The sequence below is a fragment of the Ascaphus truei genome, chromosome 5 (genome assembly GCF_040206685.1).
Source record: "Ascaphus truei isolate aAscTru1 chromosome 5, aAscTru1.hap1, whole genome shotgun sequence".
In the NCBI taxonomy this organism is placed as follows: domain Eukaryota; kingdom Metazoa; phylum Chordata; class Amphibia; order Anura; family Ascaphidae; genus Ascaphus; species Ascaphus truei.
Genome location: NC_134487.1, coordinates 84,579,113 through 84,597,504, shown reverse-complemented (window position 1 = coordinate 84,597,504; position 18,392 = coordinate 84,579,113). Strand labels below are relative to the sequence as shown.

The 18,392-nt window shown below is 41.1% G+C and overlaps 1 protein-coding gene across 5 annotated transcripts in view; it reads left to right on the top strand.

Moving 5' to 3' along the window:
• Window positions 1-18,392, top strand: part of RPAP3 (RNA polymerase II associated protein 3) — a 90,386-nt gene that overhangs the window by 36,739 nt on the left and 35,255 nt on the right. For all 5 annotated transcript variants that reach the window (XM_075600142.1, XM_075600139.1, XM_075600140.1 and 2 more), the window contains one exon: window positions 1,511-1,627. In XM_075600142.1, the coding sequence (XP_075456257.1) occupies window positions 1,511-1,627 (117 nt within the window). The remainder of the gene's footprint in view (window positions 1-1,510; window positions 1,628-18,392) is intronic.

The following is an 18,392-nucleotide window of genomic DNA, read 5'->3' as shown; positions in this document are numbered from 1 at the left end:
TAGCTGAGTTCTTTCTCTTTGGTGTTATCTTTTCAAATGTAAACATATCTAATTTAGCTAGACTCATAAGTCAGATTTTCCATCGCCTTTATTAATTTGGTGGCTCTTCTCTCTACTTTTCTAGTTCCATAATGTATCTTCTATGTAGTGAAAACTATACTCCATATTTAAGGTGTGGTCTTACTAAGAATTTATACAGTGGCCAAATTATGCTGTCTTCACTTCCATCCACATCCCGTTTTATTTGCCTTTGCAGCTACTGCCTGCTACATCTGTACTTGTTTTTTCTGCCATATTGTTTTTGTCAATAGCATACACACAGCTATTTGTATGTTGTGAGATTTATATGTACGTTAAATATGCAGATTACATGATTAAAAAGCTCATGTGTTTGATGGAGGTGTTTTCATTTGAGTTACTTGGCTCTTAGCTTTAATTTATTTATTTGTAAAGGTTTTTTTTTCCACTTGACGGGAAGGATACAGAGTTTTTAGTGAACTCTAATGGGACAAGTGCTTCCAACAGAGGGACCCAGTAGTAAAAAGTGAGTGTGCAGTAGAAAAAAAGTAAGACAAAAAGGAGATGGTCTAATGAAAGAGTAGTACATTGCGAGGCAGAGCAATGTAGAGCCTAAAATATGAGGCGGAGAACCTTGTATTTAATATGGTATTTAAAGAAGAGAGACACATACTGTTATAAAATAAAGGGAAATGGGATTCTAGAAACAGTTTTGTACATAGATTCTGTAATAAAGCTATGTGGCTAGATTAGCCTAGTCAGTATAAGGTTGCAATATATAAGAACAGTGTATATTAGAATGAACTGTAAAATGACAAAGGAAAAGGTGGCATTTTACAGATGAATGAGGAGTTAAATATAATGCTTAGGAAACTTGCTTGAACCCCTTAACACATGGCAATATTGCCTGCTGTGCAGAAGGGAGCCTGGCATAGGGGTATGCATGTGCAGCTCCTCTTTGGTTGTACTGAGCTGCAGATGACAAAGGTGATCCATGCTGATATTGCTGAAAGGCAAACAGATTCTGAAGATGACTGCTGAAGGAAGATTTGGCTAAAGACTTGTTATTGGACTGTCCGCATTACTTTGACTGATTCATAAATGTTAGCAGATCATGTTTGCAGTCTGAAAACTAGCATCTTTTAGGTAACCACTATAGTACAACAGAGTACAACACGCATTCAACAGTCTACAATTCGTGGTTTACGGAATTCATTTTTTTTTTATTGACACAACATTTATGTTAATCCTTACCTCCCAAAGCCTAATTCCCTATAAATTACTCCAAATGGTTCATACAGCAAAAAATATTGTCTAACATAGGTATAGCGATTCTCCGAGCTGTGTTGTGACATTCAAAATCCCTATTAGAAATGTATATTTATTTTCCAGTAAAAAAAAAAAAGTTTTCTTCAAACAGGAATTGCTGCATTAAAGGTGTAACTGTACAACAGTTTTTCTTGTCCTACTTAATTTATTTATTTTTCTCTAGGTATTGGATGTAAAAGAACTAAAGCGTAATCAACAATTACCCAATGAAGTAGCTAAAGGAAATGAACAGCGACATTTGATCAAGTCAATAGAGAAGCCTCCACCTCTTCGATCCACTGTAAGTGCTTGCATATTTGTTAATATTTATTTTATACCTTCCAAACCGATTTGTTGTTGTATCTCATTGAAACTGGTAGCTTCAACTTTGCTTTGAGAGTTTTACACATCTGTCACTAAATCTTCTGCATTAAGCACATTAATCTGAAAAGATACAAGACTTATAACTTCACATTTGGTCTATTTACCGGAAGGTATTTTATAAGTCCACATTTATAACGAAATGTTTATTTGCAATTGAAGTATTTTCCAAGAGTGTTTTAATATACAGGCATACCCCGCATTAACATACGCAATGGGTCTAGAGCATGTATGTAAAGCGAAAATGTACTTAACGTGAAGCACTACCTTTTTTCCCCACTTATCAATGCTTCGATACAGGTATGGAGCTGGTATTGCTTTTCAAGACGTGCTGACAGGCGCATGCGCAAGCTGCCATTTGCCTATTGGGCAAAGGGAATCGGCGCGTCACTACTACGGCGGTCTGTAGGGCAGAATAAGTGTCCGTACTCGCGAAGCGAGCATACGGACACAGGTATGGTGCTATTGAAAATGTCCTTACTCGCCAGTGTATTTAAAGTGAGTGTCCTTAAACCGGGGTATGCCTGTAATAGGTATTTTCAGTGGGAACTTGGTTGTGGTAGTATTTTAGGTTGAAATATGTTTGTTTACAATATTCTCATAATAAATTTATTTGTGCAAAACTATTGTTAGTGTTGCCCAAGGAAGACCATAATTAGGAATGAATGTATGTCAAATGTCTTGTTCTTACCACCAGAGAGGTCAGTACTAGATAAAATGGGGCTCCAGTACATTCCAAACTATGCTATGAATCATGCATTGTTTTTAATGGTTAAAAATTAGTTTGTTTATAAAATGACCACAAATGTATACTGAAAAGAAAAAAACATTTTATCCAATATTTATATATACTATAAAATAAAATGTCTACTTTTAGGAAGTACAACTTTTTATTAGTTTTAATTGTCACTAAATAGTTGTAACTGGCCGCCTTTAATTGGTTATTTTTTGGGGGGCTGGAGGGCGCCTAAAACGTTTTTGTAAACCGTGGGCATGAAAGGCACCATTTTGAAGGGACAATTCAATCTTCTCTGTCTCTAATTGTTTGAACACTGAAAATATTGACACACTGGTAATGGGTCTTACAGAGATCGTGGTTGTATGCCACACAGTTTTTGTGGGATTATCATATATACAGTATCATTGTAATAACACATTGGCTATTTTAATATCTCAATTGATAATTACCTTGTATAATAAAATATCCCAATCAACAAAATCTAACCTCTGTTACATATCAAATACCTAGAAACTTAACATCTCAACTCGAAAGCCTGAAGTTTCATATTATTGCTTGTCACATGGCTGTGACACAATTTGAGATCATAATAATGTAGTTATGATATGCATAATAAATTGTTGATTAAGCACTGGAGTTTTTGTTTTAAGGTCTATTCTGTGACAGAATTTGTACAACTCGGCTCGCTCGTGTAATTTGTCTATACCAAATGTTTCAGCTCCTTTTTTGTAATGTTAGAAAAACACAGTGAAAGGAAGCGCTGGACACCTACAGTAAACTAGTTGCTGAATAAAACCCTAAAACCACATAAAATAGAATATTTTAAATACTGTTACAATAAAAAAAGATAAGAACCTAAAATAACAATATAAATATCAGATGGATAAAAAAGCAGACGGATAAAAACAGTTGTGTATCCAAAGTAAAAGTCCTGCAGCCATAGTTCAAATCAGGGGATTTTCTGGTCCCCCTCACAGAATTCAGCGAAAAAGGGTCTGGACGTTGGGTGCAAAGGGCTGTAACAAAGGAAAAAACTGTGTATGTACTGGTAGAACAGTTTTCTCTTAATATATCTAGCAGTTCTGGATACAGTACATGAAGAAATTACTTTGCTTTAGAGTTCCTTTGGTGTGTGGATGTGATGAATTTCTGGAAAGTTTCTTTGAATACATCAATTTAAATACATGTAATATTACATTCACAAATACTATGAGCAAAGAAAAAGTGGAATTTTTAGATTTAGAGGATTCTGGTAGACTGTGTACAACTTCACACTAGAACCTTTTTTTTTTGTTTGTTTGTTTTTTAAAGAGGTACACTGCAATAATTCACTCCCGGCAAGCAGTAACCACAAAGAAACATGGCTGAGAAACATTCCACAGGGAGAATTTAGATGCCTTAAACGTTAACTGCTCTCAAAATGAAGACTTTAAAAAAACAAATTGAACCCATGCGCAAGTAATTTTTGGAGAGGAAATACAAAAAACAGGTTATTTACGAGGCCCTCCTAAAAGTTGAAGAAACAACAAGAAAGGAGATGTTGTTTTACAATATGAGACGAAGAGGAGAAACATTCAGCAATGAGATGATTCCTTTTATTACTAACTATAGCAAACAAGCCACCAATATAACTAACATTCTAAAAAAAAAAACATTGGCACATTTTACAAAATGATGAATGGCTAAAACAAATTATTCCGGAGAACCTAAAAGTCATCTTCTCACGTGCTCCTAACATTTAGAACAAACTTGTATCCAGTTGTCTAGTACAGGCCAAAAAGGAATGCTGGCTCACTACAGGCAGCGGCGGCGGCTTCCATAGATGCCTAAACTGTAGAGCCTGTAAAATAAATAAATTACAAGAGACGAGCAAAGAATTTTATTCAACAAATCTGACAAAAATCATTTAAAATTAAACAAAATATCACATAATACTATTGGAGTAGTCTACATGTTAGAATGCACATGTCAACTGCAGGAAGAATAACAAGTAAACTTAAAATCAGATTAGGAGAACACATTCGGAATATTGAAAAAGAACTCGAGAGCCACAGTGTGTCTAATAATTTTAGACTCGAACACAACTGAAATCCCAATGCTTTTAAATTTTGGGTTATCGAGCATGTTGCAGCAGACTGGATCAAAATCTATATTGAGTCCTAATGGAGTCATTGTTTTAAGAGCATGTACCCAATAGTATTCTCTTTGAGAGATTCTATTCACATAATCACCACCTCTCCAGTCAACATGCTCGATACCTCAAAATGTAGACTACTCCAATAGTATTACATGTGATATTTTGTTTAATTTTAAATGATTTTGTCAAATTTGTTGAATAAAATTCTTTGCTTGTCTCTTGTAATTTATTTGTTTTACATGCCCTACATTTTACAAAATGATGAATGGCTAAAACAAATTATTCCGGAGAACCTAAAATTCCTCTTCTCACGTGCTCCTAACATTAAGAACATTAGCCATTATAAGCTATTTCCTGTACTATACGTGGCAGTGGGTTCCGATAGGGATAATTCCTTCCTTCAGCGCAATAGGACCGGAAACTCTTCTGCAGTTAACTGTATATAAGCACCTTTCCTTACCTACAGAAGTAGTCTTTTCCTATCCTACAGCAAAGCAGTAGAGGTGTGGTGTGTTTTTGTTTGTTTTTTAAATATAGTGTGATTCACCAGGGCTGTGTTACTGTAGGTAGTCCGTTCGCAGGGGTTTTTCTCAGCCTGTCTGTTCTATGTAACCTGTGAGTACTTAATTTGTCGGAAGGTGATGTAGAAACATATAAAGATCATCTTATCTGCTGCTCTGCGACTCATCACCCCACCATCCAGCATGTAAAAGGAAGGGAGTTTCGAAACCAACTCCCCCTCTCCCACGACCACGCTACAATACAAGCTATATTAATTACTGTGGTAGGAACGGTTCCAATGTGCATATACCGCGGTATTAACGGTTACAAATTTGCGGGGTTGACTTTGATTATTGTATAGATCAGAGTCTGGAGTTTAAAGAACCCCCCCCCCCCCCCCAGTGAGTACCGTGGTAAGAACGGTTCTCTTGGACCAGAACAACATAGAGATTAAAAAAGCACCAGTTACAATAATTATATTGCTGTTAACACGTGTGTGTGTGTGTGTGTGTGTGTGTGTGTGTGTTAAACACAAAAAATAGTAGCGCTAACTTAGTGTATACATGTGGGTGATTAGGAATATGATATAAGTGAATGATATTAATACATCTGTTTCAATACAAAAGTGATGATAATAAATGCATATTAATGTGTGACGTAGAAAGTGATTTATATTAAATCAAACCAGTCCCAATAGATATGTCCAGCTCCAGAAGACAGTCCGTTATGGAGTAGGCTTTAGCTTCTTGAGAGATCTAGCCTGATCACATGGATACCTACAAAACAAAGAAAAGAAGTGCCTGCTCCATAGAATAATACTGCATATAAAATGTATTAATAGAACATAGAGTAGACACCAGGACTTGCACTCACATAGTGGGTTAAAAAACTTTCATTTGGGACAAGCTGTAATCTTGCGTCATCAGCTGGAGGACGAATCTGATGATACTTCACAGACAATAAATGCTGGAAATGCTCAAACTTTAGGGGATACTCATCTGGGGCAGTAAAGTCCTCAGCAGGGCTCCCAATTCTCCCCGGCACCGCCGATAGTGATCCTGCGCTACCGGCATCGGTATACAAGCGGAACAACCTCTTGGACTTCATCTATGCCTCCACGCTGTGTGTCACGACGTCCCACAAATACACTGTAACTGCTGTCATCTGACTGACAGCTTGATATAAACTATATACTGTATAATTGCTATTTATATATACTCGGTGATAAAATGCATAAAATGTAAGAATAAATCATAATACATAATGATACAAAATAAAAAAATAATGAACAATCGCATTTAGATTCCTCCTAATCCCAAATTAAACAGCATAATGTGCATCATGATGATTTTATTTCTGTATCAAAAGTGAGAGTTAAGCTAAAAAAGTAAAGATTACAAATCTAAAAAAAAGCATAAACCTTTACATTGTGCAATATATGATGATAGCAGGTAGAATGTTGCTGTGCAACATAAATACAATTATACTTAATGCTGGAAGTATAAGTCATTAACCTGGAATATCACTACTCAACTGTATAAATGTTCTAATTATATAATACTGATGAGTGTTTACAGGAGACTGTTAGCAGCAGCAAGAGGAGACTGAGGTGAAGCGGCAGGGGCACAGTGTATATTAATGGATGACACTACACTAAAATACTGGTATTAATGCACTCGTTTAGTCCCAATGGCGCCAGAGTGCCTAAACGGTAAACCCAGTAGGACTCACGGATGCACAGTGTCTTGAACCGGTCTCCCCGTAGTTTAGAACTGGGGACAGATTCAATACCAATAATCCTGAGACTAGTGGGGTCTCTGGAGTGTACAGTAAAAAAGTGTCGTGGAACACTGTTTGAGGACCCCTTTTATTAATCGCCCGGCGATGCTCCAAAAATCTAATACATAAGGAGCGTTTTGTGCGTCCAATGTATTGGATGTTACAGGCACAAGACAAAGCGTACACATGTCGTTAAACAGTTTTTATAGAGCTTTTGGTGGGATGCATTGATCCATTGGAGGAGGACAAAAAGGAGTTGCCAGTGGTGAGATGTTTACACATGAGACAACTTGACCTGCCACATCTGTGGTTGCCACAGGGCACAGAGCAAGAGCTCACGGTATTAACAGAATCTCTTAGTCTACTGGGAGCTAGTTGATTTTTAATGTTCATTGCTCCACAGAAGACAACCGGCACCTTTGGTGAGAGGTGCTTGTTCAAATGTGGATCACACATCAACACGTTCCAATGCTGATTGAGAACTTCTGCTATTCTATTTGAATAACCATTAATTACAACTTATCAACACTCATACTAACTAATCATCAAACCTCACTGCTGAGCAAAGGTTTACACTTTGCACCAAACTCTAAACCTCAAGCATTTCATCTATTCATAGATCTGAGTAGTTTTATTTGCAAACTGACTTTGACTTTGAAACGGTTCTTTTCAATTCAGTCTGCTAAAAAACTTGAGGAAGCACCTGACCTCAGCAGTAGAGAAGTTGGATGTATTAATGTTCTTTCTGATTTATTGGGGGAGTTTACACAACATACAGATATAGTATCCCCCTTTATTAATGATATTTCTACAGGTGAAGACTGGTTAGATGTAATGGATGAACCATCCTCTGTGGGTATTACACATACCTCACTTAAACTCAGATCACTGTTTTATCCCTACCAATCGAAAGGATGTTATATTGACACCTTCTACACTTTGGTACTCCGTGACTTTGAAAGACTATGCGTTGAGTCACCATACATTAGGAGTAACCTCAGTCAGGGAGAAAACAGTGCTTTGGGTGAGCTTAAAAAAACTTGAACATATCACTATATATCAGACAGGCCGATGAGTGATTCTGTTCTCCAGAATCGAGAGGACTATGTTTCCGAAGCCCTTAGGCTGTTGTCTGATTCTAAATCTTACAGGATATTTTCCAGTGATCTGACACTTCTGTTTCAATCTCAACTCTGTTCTTGATTAAAATAGGGTTTAGAGGATAAAATACTTAATAAAGATGAATTTAGATATTTATATACAGCTGAACCCCATTATAACATGGTGCTTGGGGTCCACATAATGCAACCACGTTATAACTGGGATCGCGGGGGAAAAAATGTCTGCGATCAGGACATACCTGACCTCTCTCCTTGCTTTAGCCTCCGGAGTGATGGAGGGGGGGGGGGGGAGAGAGGGGTGTGAGGGGAAAATGAACATGCTTTAGTTTTAAGAGCAGATCAACATAGCTCCCCCAATGCTCTTGGTTCCTTACCCCCGCACCACTCTAATTAAAGTCAGGACCCATGGAGCAGATATTCTAAAATGCAGGTTTCTTGGGGGTGGGTTTTTTTTCCTCCCTAAAATTAAAATTTTGGTTTAAGTAATCCCAGCTATCTGTTGACAAAACGGTTTGAGCTAGATCCAGTTGACACCGGATCCACTGTATTCTGAGATTTAATAAATCCCCACAGGCACACAGATCGAACACAGCATAATGATAGAGCAGCCGTGGAAAAGTAATTGATTACAGGTTTGTAGACGGCATCATTAACATTCCTTTCTGGAATATGCATGGGGTAATAGACCATTCTGTTTTGTTAATTTTGCTTCTGTGGCATAGCATTGATTACATTATCATCTGTTTTGCAGGTGTACCAGTAGAAATGTGTTGTGTATGCTGACCCTAATCTGAGATGTTTATGGCAGTATTTAAATCCAGACATTTTCCAGTTCCTTTTTTTGAAAACCCACCACTTAAATCAGTGCAGAGTAATAGAAACCTTGATTTGCAATGCATTATTACCTCTAATGACCCTGTCTGTCCTGGTTTCTGGTGTGAATCTGCAGGGGGTGGAAAGGAAGGGCATGCTGTCGGAGTGATTGTTTGCTCTGTTTGTTAAAAGATGCAGCCCGAGCCTTGCTAGGGAAGGAGAAACAGCTGTGTGACGTGCAAGGTTTAAATACAAATTACATAGTGGTGGAGGACAAGCTGCTTCCAAGCTAGCAATGTTTAGCATAATATGACTTAAATTTAGCTTGCAGGTCGGTCATCTGGCTCTGATTTTTGAGACGTTCCTTTTTCCATCAGCCTTCAGAACCTGTGTGTGTGTGTGTTTTTTAAATGGCATTTTATGGTCACCGTGCTTTGTGCGCCGATTGATGGGAAGTCCCGGGTCCCACAGCCGTACAATAGCTTTTGGTGGGGCTGTAGTGTAAAACGTTCGGGGGCCATTACATTACGCCCCTGTCCAGAAGCTGGGTAACCTCATTCCCACCACTCCCACGTGGCGGAGTGACGTCACATGACCCCGCTGAGTCATTTGACGCAGGGGGGGGGGGGTGAGGCGCCGGCAGAGCAGGCAAAAAGGAATTAAAAGGTAGGAGTTCTTCTAAATCGGGAGCCACAATCAAACCACATTATAAGTGGATCCGCGTTGTAGCGGATCGTGCTATAACGTGGTTGAGCTGTAATATATCTATCCCGCGGATTCCTATTTTCCTGATCACCCTGGCAGTGGGCACCTTTGGGTTAATCCCTTCTCACTCTAGGTAGGACAGGAAATAGACTTTTGCAGGTAGGCCATATAAGGCCCCTCCCTCTACCTGCACTTTTAGTCTTTTTCCTGTCGTCACAGCTAGGAGTAGGATTTTTTATTTTCTAAAGGACTCGCCTACTGCACCTTGTGCAGCTATCCAGGGACCTCAAACGCTCTGGTCGACGCGCCCATGCGGGTGGCAAGACGGAGACCCTAAGAGTCGGGGGAACCCCCAGGAACCCAAAACATTCGTGGGGTTGGGGAGCAGCTGCAGCCGCGGGCCGTGGAGGCTTACTTTCAAAGGAAACCCCATTAACCCGACACAAAGGGAGGGGGAGCATAGCAGCTGCAGCTGAGAGCCCAGTGAAGGCTCAGACTCACCGCACTAGCGTCTGGTACGCTGCGGTAAAGAAACCCCCAGGAGCCCAGTACAACGCGGGGGGGAGCAGCCACAGCTGCGAGCCGTAAAAAAGGCTCAGATTGACCGCGCTAGCGTCTGGAACGCTGCGGTAGAGTGAACAGTGCACGGGAGCGCGCGCGTCACGTTCCGGCCGGCGGATGCGTGCACAGACACGCAAGCCGTGCACGAGCACTGTGGTAATGTCATAGGAGCGACGGACATGTGTGTGTGTGTGTGTGTGTGTGTGTGAGAAAAACGACAGCATGGAACGCTCAGCCCAGAGAAGCCAAGTGCTGGAAATAGATTCGAAAATGGAGACCCCTAAAAGTTCAGTTCCCAAGACAAGGTGAGTCCTTAGTTTTAGTTCTACATGGGAAAGAGAGATGAGCTATATACATTAGGGTGTATATTTTGTTTTTATTAAAATAGTTTGGTGGTTACCCTCCTAGAAGCAGAATCTTCAAAGGGTACAGGGGAATCCCTGCAACATAAAAGGAAGGTTGCTAAGAAAACTAAATGGTGCGCAGCTTGCGAGAAACCAGCCCTAATAGGGAAGATATTGTGTGAAGATTGTCTTAAGGCAGCTGCAGGAGATTCCAACGAACAAATGAGCACTTTCCTTGTATTAATGAAGGAGGCAGTTAAACAGAGTGTTGATGCGGCAGTTCAGCAAGCAGTTAACCCTGCGCAAAAAAGATCTAGATCCCAGTCTGGGAAAGGTTTTTCATCAGATGATTCTGACATTGATTGTATTCAAGTATCAGAGGGTGAAATGGATTCCTCAGATCAGGATATTCAGGAAGAGGAATCTGAATTTGATGTAGAAATGGTGGATCCACTCATCAAGGCCATGAGGTAGGCATTGGGTAGCTGGGTAGCTGGGTAGCTTGCCCATGAAGAATTTAAAGGCAAGACAGGAAAGGTGAACTTTGCGCCTAGACTCTAGTGATGACCAATCTAGTTCTTTGAGCATTTCACAGTGATGTGTGTTGTAGTTGCATTGGAGAACAAAACGACAAATTGAATTGTAGAGGGTGTCAAGTTTGCTAAGGTGGGTTTGAGGAGCCGAGCCAATAATGCCAATTATTGTCTCCATAGTCAATAATTGGCATTAGCATCTGCTGTGCAATACGCTTTCTGACCAGGAGACTTAAGGAGGATTTGTTCCTGTAAAGTACCCCTAGTTTGGCATAGGTCTTGGTTGTCAGGGTATCACTGTGCATCCCGAATGTTAAGTGGGAGTCAAACCATAAGCCCAGGTATTTAAAACTAGTGACAGGTGTTAGGGTGGTGTTAGCGTTGGTTCTAATCAGGAGCTCAGTCACTGGAAGCTTTACAAATTTAGTCTTGGTCCCAAATACCATTGTTACAGTCTTGTCAGTGTTTAAAAACAGTTTGTTTTGGGAAATCCAGTTTTCGAGTCTCAAAAAGTCAGACTGAAGTATGTGTTGAAGGTCAGAGAGGCTATGGCTGTGTGCATATAGGATTGTGTCATCTGCATACATGTGTATTGAGGCTTCCTTACATGCTGTGGGAAGATCATTAATGAACACTGAGAAGAGTAGGGGCCCCAGAACAGAGCCTTGCGGGACACCACAGGTGATATCCAGGGGGTTGGAGTTAGAGCCTGAGATGGACACATGTTGGGATCTTCCTGATAGGTAGGACTGAAACCAGTTTAAAGCATGCTTCCCTATTCCAGAGCTCTGGAGTTTGTTAAGCAGGATAGCATGATCGACTGTGTCAAAAGCCTTTGCAAAATCTAGGAATACTGCACCAGTGAGTTGTCCCCGTTCCATTCCACACTGGATTTCATTGCAAACTTTTAGCAGGGTAGTTACGGTGGAGTGTTTGGGACGAAACCCAGATTGGAATTGGCTAGGGAAATTTGTCTTGGTATAGAAATCGCTTAATTGGGAGTGGACACATTTTTTCATGACTTTGGATAGAATTGGGAGAAGTGAGATTGGCCTGTAATTTGAGACAGTGTTTTTGTCCCCACTTTTGAAGATTGGGACAACTCTGGCAGCTTTCCAGGTCTTAGGGATATGGCCTGCAGACAGGATAGAGTTGACTATGGACGCAATTGGTTTGGCAATGGCTGGGGCACCAAGTCGTAGGAACCTAGATTGTAGTAAGTCGGGTCCACATTGGCTGCTTAGTTTTAGTTTGAGGAGCGCTTGTATAATCTCCTCTTCAGGTACTGGGCCAAATTGAAAATTGTGGTCAGTGTTGGGAGGGGGTGGGACTGTAGGGGTACTCCCAGGATGAGATTCAGGTTTGTGGTTTGGGCTGCGTTTCGCTAATAAGTTAGTGGCACACCCCACAAAGTAATCATTGAATGCAAAGGGACACCATAGCAAAGGGACACCAAAGATTTCTAAGGTTTGCAGTGAACCAAGATCATTATCAGTACACAGCACTGCCATTTGGTCTGGCGACTTCCCCAAGAACTTTTACAAAAATTCTAGCCCCTTTAGTGGCAGAAATGAAAGAAAGAGGGGTAGAAATATACCCATACCTGGACGACATCCTGGTAAAATCAAAAAGTCTGGAGAAACTACAACAAGACCAGAAGATAGTCATAACCTTCCTGGAACAGCACGGTTGGTTAATAAACAGAGACAAGAGTCATCTCATACCCACTCAACTATTAAGATTTTTGGGGGTAGAATTCGATACGGCAACAGGATAAGTGAGACTTCCAGACACAAAGAGGCAAGACATAGCTATGCAAACAAAGAAGCTCAGGAAAGCAACCAGAACTTCAGCAGAAGAATGCATGAAGCTTCTAGGAAAATTTGCTTCAACATTAAGCGTCACAAAATGGGCAGCGCTACATATGAGACCATTACAAAACAATTTTTACAACAATGGAACGGGAATCATAAGGACACAAGAAAAAGAATCTTGTTACACCCACACACAAAACAGGAATTAAAGTGGTGGGAAGATACCCGAAACCTGGGAAAATGACAAACATTACACCCAGTACAGTGGGAAAGAATTACAACAGATGCGAGCAACGCAGGTTGGGGTGCCCAAATGGGAGAAACATAGGTGCAAGGAACCTGGACAAACCAGGAAAAGTATCTTCCATCAAATCTGCGTGAACTAAAAGCAGTACAAAGGGCCCTAGAAACTTTCCAAGACCAAATAAATGGTGGCAATATAAAGATAGAATCAGACAACAGGTCAGTTGTCAAGTATATAGCCAAACAAGGAGGAACCAGGAGCAGAAAGCTGATGAATCTCACAGCAGAAATCCTCTTTTGGGCAGAGAGCCACTTATCAGAAATTACAGCCATACATATCCCAGGACTGGAAAATGTCAAAGCAGACTTTCTAAGTCATCACAGAAAAAAGAATGGGTGCAGAACAGCGCTAATAATACAAATTAATTAATATATAACACAGGCAGCCAGGTAAATAACTGGTAGTACAACCAGTCAGAGTGACATAACAAAAAAAGGATAACCGGCGCCAAAGGGGTTAAAAAATCAAACCGAATAGGTGTACAGTCCAAATGGAGTCCTTAGGATGATGGAATTTGATGATTCTCACCTCAACGGGATATATGTGGATAAAAAGAAGAAAAACAAATAATGGTACTTTCTAAGTCGCAACATTATACACCCAGGAGAATGGGCATTAGACCCACAGGTGTTTCAAGAACTGGTAGAGCGATTGGGTCAGCCAGACATAGATCTCATGGCGACACATCAGAACCGCAAGGTAAAGAACTACTGTGCAAGACCGTTTCATCCAAGCGCAAATAGTACAGATGCTCTCAGTATCAAATGGGGCTTCAAGTTGGCATACCTGTTTCCTCCAATTCCCCTAATTCCGAAAACAAATCAGGAAAATCAGGGAAGACCAAGCAGAGGTGATATTTGTAGCACCATACTGGCCAAGAAGGCTTTGGTTCACACACTTGGTAAATATGGCAGTAGATACACCATGGCACATACCAGATCGCAAAGGACTGTTGCGACAGGGGCCAATATGTCATCCGAACGCCAAACAATGGGCCTTGACGGCATGGCGATTGAGCGGGAAACATTGAGACTGAAGGGTTGTTCAGACAAAACAATCCAGACCCTTTTACACGCAAGAAAAGGATCCACATCAAAAGTATACCATAGAATCTGGCTTTGCTTTCGCGATTGGTGCGAAAAAGAAAAACACAATTTCCTTTCACCTAGAATTGTGTCAATAGTAGAGTTCCTACAAAAGGGATTTGAGAAAGGTCTCAGTCTTGGCTCATATCAGCCTTATTGGAAAGAAATCTGGCAATGGAAAGATTAATCATCAGGTTCTTGCAGGCAGTTAAGACTAAGACCTCAAATCAAAAACAGAGTAACTACATGGGACTTGTCTCTAGTATTGGATGTATTAACGGCATCTCCGTTTGAACCTATACAGGAGATAGGTTTAAGGTGGTTATCATGGAAGATGGCGTTTTTGATCGCAATCACCTCAGCAAGGAGAGTGGGAGAACTACAGGCACTATCAGCCAAGAAACCATTCCTAGTCATACATCAAGACAAGGCAGTTCTCAGACCAGTGCATCAATTTCTGCCAAAGGTTGTATCACAGTTCCATATGAATCAGGAAATCGTGATTCCGTCATTCTGTCCAGATCCAAAGAACAAGAAAGAAGAAAGACTACACAAATTAGACGTGGTGAGATGCCTAAAAGTGTACATGGAAAGGATGCGAGATATCAGAAAGTCAGACAGACTATTCATCATACCAGAGGGACCAAAGAAAGGTCAAGCAGCATCAAAGACAACAATTTCTCAGTGGATAGTGTCTTGTATTAAAAAAGCTTATGAAAGCAAAGGACAAGATAAACCTTTGAACATTAAAGCTCATTCTACAAGGGCCATGTCTACATCATGGGCATTTAAAGCCCAAGCTACACCGGGACAGATATGCAAAGCGGCAGTCTGGTCCTCATTCAATACATTTTTGAAATACTACAGACTAGACGTACAATCATCAGCTGACGCAAGCTTTGGACGTAGAGTGTTACAATCTGTAGTGAAATAAAGTGTAAAGTGTATTAATAAAGATCAAACTGATAAAGGCATTAACTGGTGGCTTTTATTTCTTATGTATCCCTCCCTAAAATTGTCACTGCTTGGGTATGTCCCAAAGGTGCCCACTGCCAGGGTGATCAGGAAAGGAGAAAATTTAAAACAACTTACCGTAATTTTCTTTTCCTGGAACCATGGCAGTGGGCACATTAGTTACCCTCCCTATGAAGGTCTAATGCCTATCAGTTATATTTTTCAGCTAATGAAGAATCATAAGACTAAAGTGCAGGTAGAGGGAGGGGCCTTATATGGCCTACCTTCAAAAGTCTATTTCCTGTCCTACCTAGAGTGAGAAGGGATTAACCCAAAGGTGCCCACTGCCATGGTTCCAGGAAAAGAAAATTACGGTAAGTTGTTTTAAATTTTCTCCTTTCCCAAGAGCCTTGTAAACCTGCCAGGTAGACCCATCATATCAGGGGTGGAGTCAATGAAGTTGGGAGTGTCCAGATATGTGGACCACTTTTTACATCAATAAAGGAAGAGGGGGGACAGGGGAGTGTGGTCCTGCTCAGCTTCTCTAATGTACTTCCTGGTGTGGTGCTATCTAGGATAATTGGTATTGGACAGCACGAAAGAGAAAAGATCCCTTATGATGCACTCACCTCCACTAATAGTAAAAAAGAATAAAGTTTTATTTATAGAGAAAACATAAACTACCTTAAAACCTAAAAGCTCATATGTATCCTGAAACAATGCGTACCCTGGTTCAGTATTTATTTATATATGCTGAAATACCTGGTGTTGGAAGGGCAGGGGGCATGGAGTGGAAGGGTGGGGGGGCAGGGAGGGAAAAGGGCAGAGGGGTGGGGGGGGGCAAAGGGCAGGGAGGGGCGGGGGGGGGCAAAGGGCAGGGAGGGGCGGGGGGGGGCAAAGGGCAGGGAGGGGCGGGGGGGGGGGCAGAGGGGCGGGCAAAGGGCAGGGAGGGGCGGGGGGGCAAAGGGCAGGGAGGGGCGGGGGGGCAAAGGGCAGGGGGGGCAAAGGGCAGGGGGGGCAAAGGGCAGGGGGGGCAAAGGGCAGGGAGGGGCGGGGGGGTGCAAAGGGCAGAAGGCGGGGGGGGGCAAAGGGCAGGGAGGGGCGGGGGGGTGCAAAGGGCAGAAGGCGGGGGGGGGGCAAAGGGCAGGGAGGGGCGGGGGGGGTAAAGGGCAGGGAGGGGCGTGGGGGCTAAGGGCAGGGAGGGGCGGGGGGGCTAAGGGCAGGGAGGGGCAAAAGGAGGAACCCACTAGCTTCAGATAGAAAAGTCTTTGCATTAATAGCTTCATATAAGCAAACATACAATAGCTCTTTCCACTAAGAAGCATATCTGCATTAACAGCAAGGAAGCATCTAACCGGAGTGTGACATTGGGAATATGCACTGTGAGTTACAGTAATAGCAGTACCATACAGCTAAATACCAGCATTAACAGATGCACAATTCCGTATTAACAGCGAAGAGTGTACTTGCACTCCCATGCAGGGACGGGAGATAATTGCTCAGTTCGCCGAGTATGCCAGCATACTGATACTTCTGTATGTGAAAGTACACAAGATCCTAAGCAAGGTAAGCCGAACAAGGAACCCACTAGCTTGAGATAGCATCTAACTCTCTGATTTTCCGGTTTTGCATTGAGTGAATACACAATAGTGCATTTTTTACCAATAATGCACTCTATTGACCAGTAATGCAGCATGAAGGTGTTGTGGGATACATTTAACACATACACAGAGTAATTGCATTAGCAATACCACACGGTTGAAGATCAGTAACACCTGTTGTGGGCTGTCTAAAGCACCAACTACTAGCAAGTGTATGTGCAGCACTCCCACATTGAAATTGTGCATTACTGTCTAGCCTGCTTGGCAAGTCTGCATACTAATACTATCACGTAGGACATTATGAAGTATTATACAGTCATACGCATACAGGGAGGTCTTACCAATAAGTATGTGTGCTAATACTCCTATGCTGAGACAAGGTATCTCTGTTGAGTCTACCTAGTGAGACTATAGATACTATTATTGCTCTACATGTTAATACATAAGACAATATATATGCTGAACCAGGGTACGCATTGTTTCAGGATACATTTGATCTACATGTGTTTATAGCACAGCAAGCACTAATATTTAGGTTTTAAGGTAGTTTTTTTACTTTCTATAAATAAAACTTTATTTTTTTACTATTAGTTTAGGTGATTGCATCATAAGGGACAACTTTTTAAAGCCATATGTGGTCAAATTTCGTTCATATCTTAGAGACATTCTCCATGTCATTGACTCCCTCTCCTCCATTAAATGGAAATCCACCTTTTAGATGGGCCACCTGCGATATGCAATCTTTATACACATGCATTGAGCATAATAATGGTCTCAATGCAATTGAGCACTTTCTTAAGGCTGATAACACTCTATTGCCAGTTCAATGTACATTTGTACTCTCTGTCATCAAATACATTTTGAATAATAATTTTCTTTTCGGGGACACCTATCCCCAGACCTGTGGTACGGCCATGGGTACCAGATTCGACCCCAGCTATGCAAACCTCCTTTATGGGGTTTTGGCAAACCAATTACATCTGGACCAATGCACGGCTGGGGGAGAGCCTGGTATACTATGGCCGCTACATTGACGATCTCTTGATCATCTGGGATGGAGATGAAGATAGTCTTAAATTGGCCTTTGAGGAATTTAATAACGACCTTGGACTTAAATTTACCCAGCAAAGCCATCCAAGTGAAATAGTTTTCTTGGATCTTGTACTATCGGTTGACGTGAATAACATCATTCAGACAAAAGTACATTTCAAAGATAAGCAGTTAATGGCTATCTCCATGCGGATAGTAGCCATCATCCTAAATGGTTAAGTAACATCCCTCTGAGTCAATTTAATAGACTCAGGCGTAACTGCTCTTCTAATTCCATCTTTGAACAATCACGCTGACTGCTGTATGTTTGCTTTGAAGAGTTATAACCCTGATTTAGTCCAAGGCTCTAAGGAAAAGGTGAGGGCCATTGATAGAGCAAAACTTTTGGCTAAATCTAAAGATAGATATCTTAATAGAGAAACAGATATACGCAGTAAGAAGATCAGTAGCCAATCCTACACATGCCGTGTTTAATTCATCACTAAATGTAATGGTTATTCAAATAGAATAGCAGAAGTTCTCAATCGGCATTGGAACGTGTTGATGTGTGATCCACATTTGAACAAGCACCTTACACCAAATGTGCCGGTTGTCTATAAACTGTTTAACGACACGTGTACGCTTTGTCTTGTGCCTGTATCATC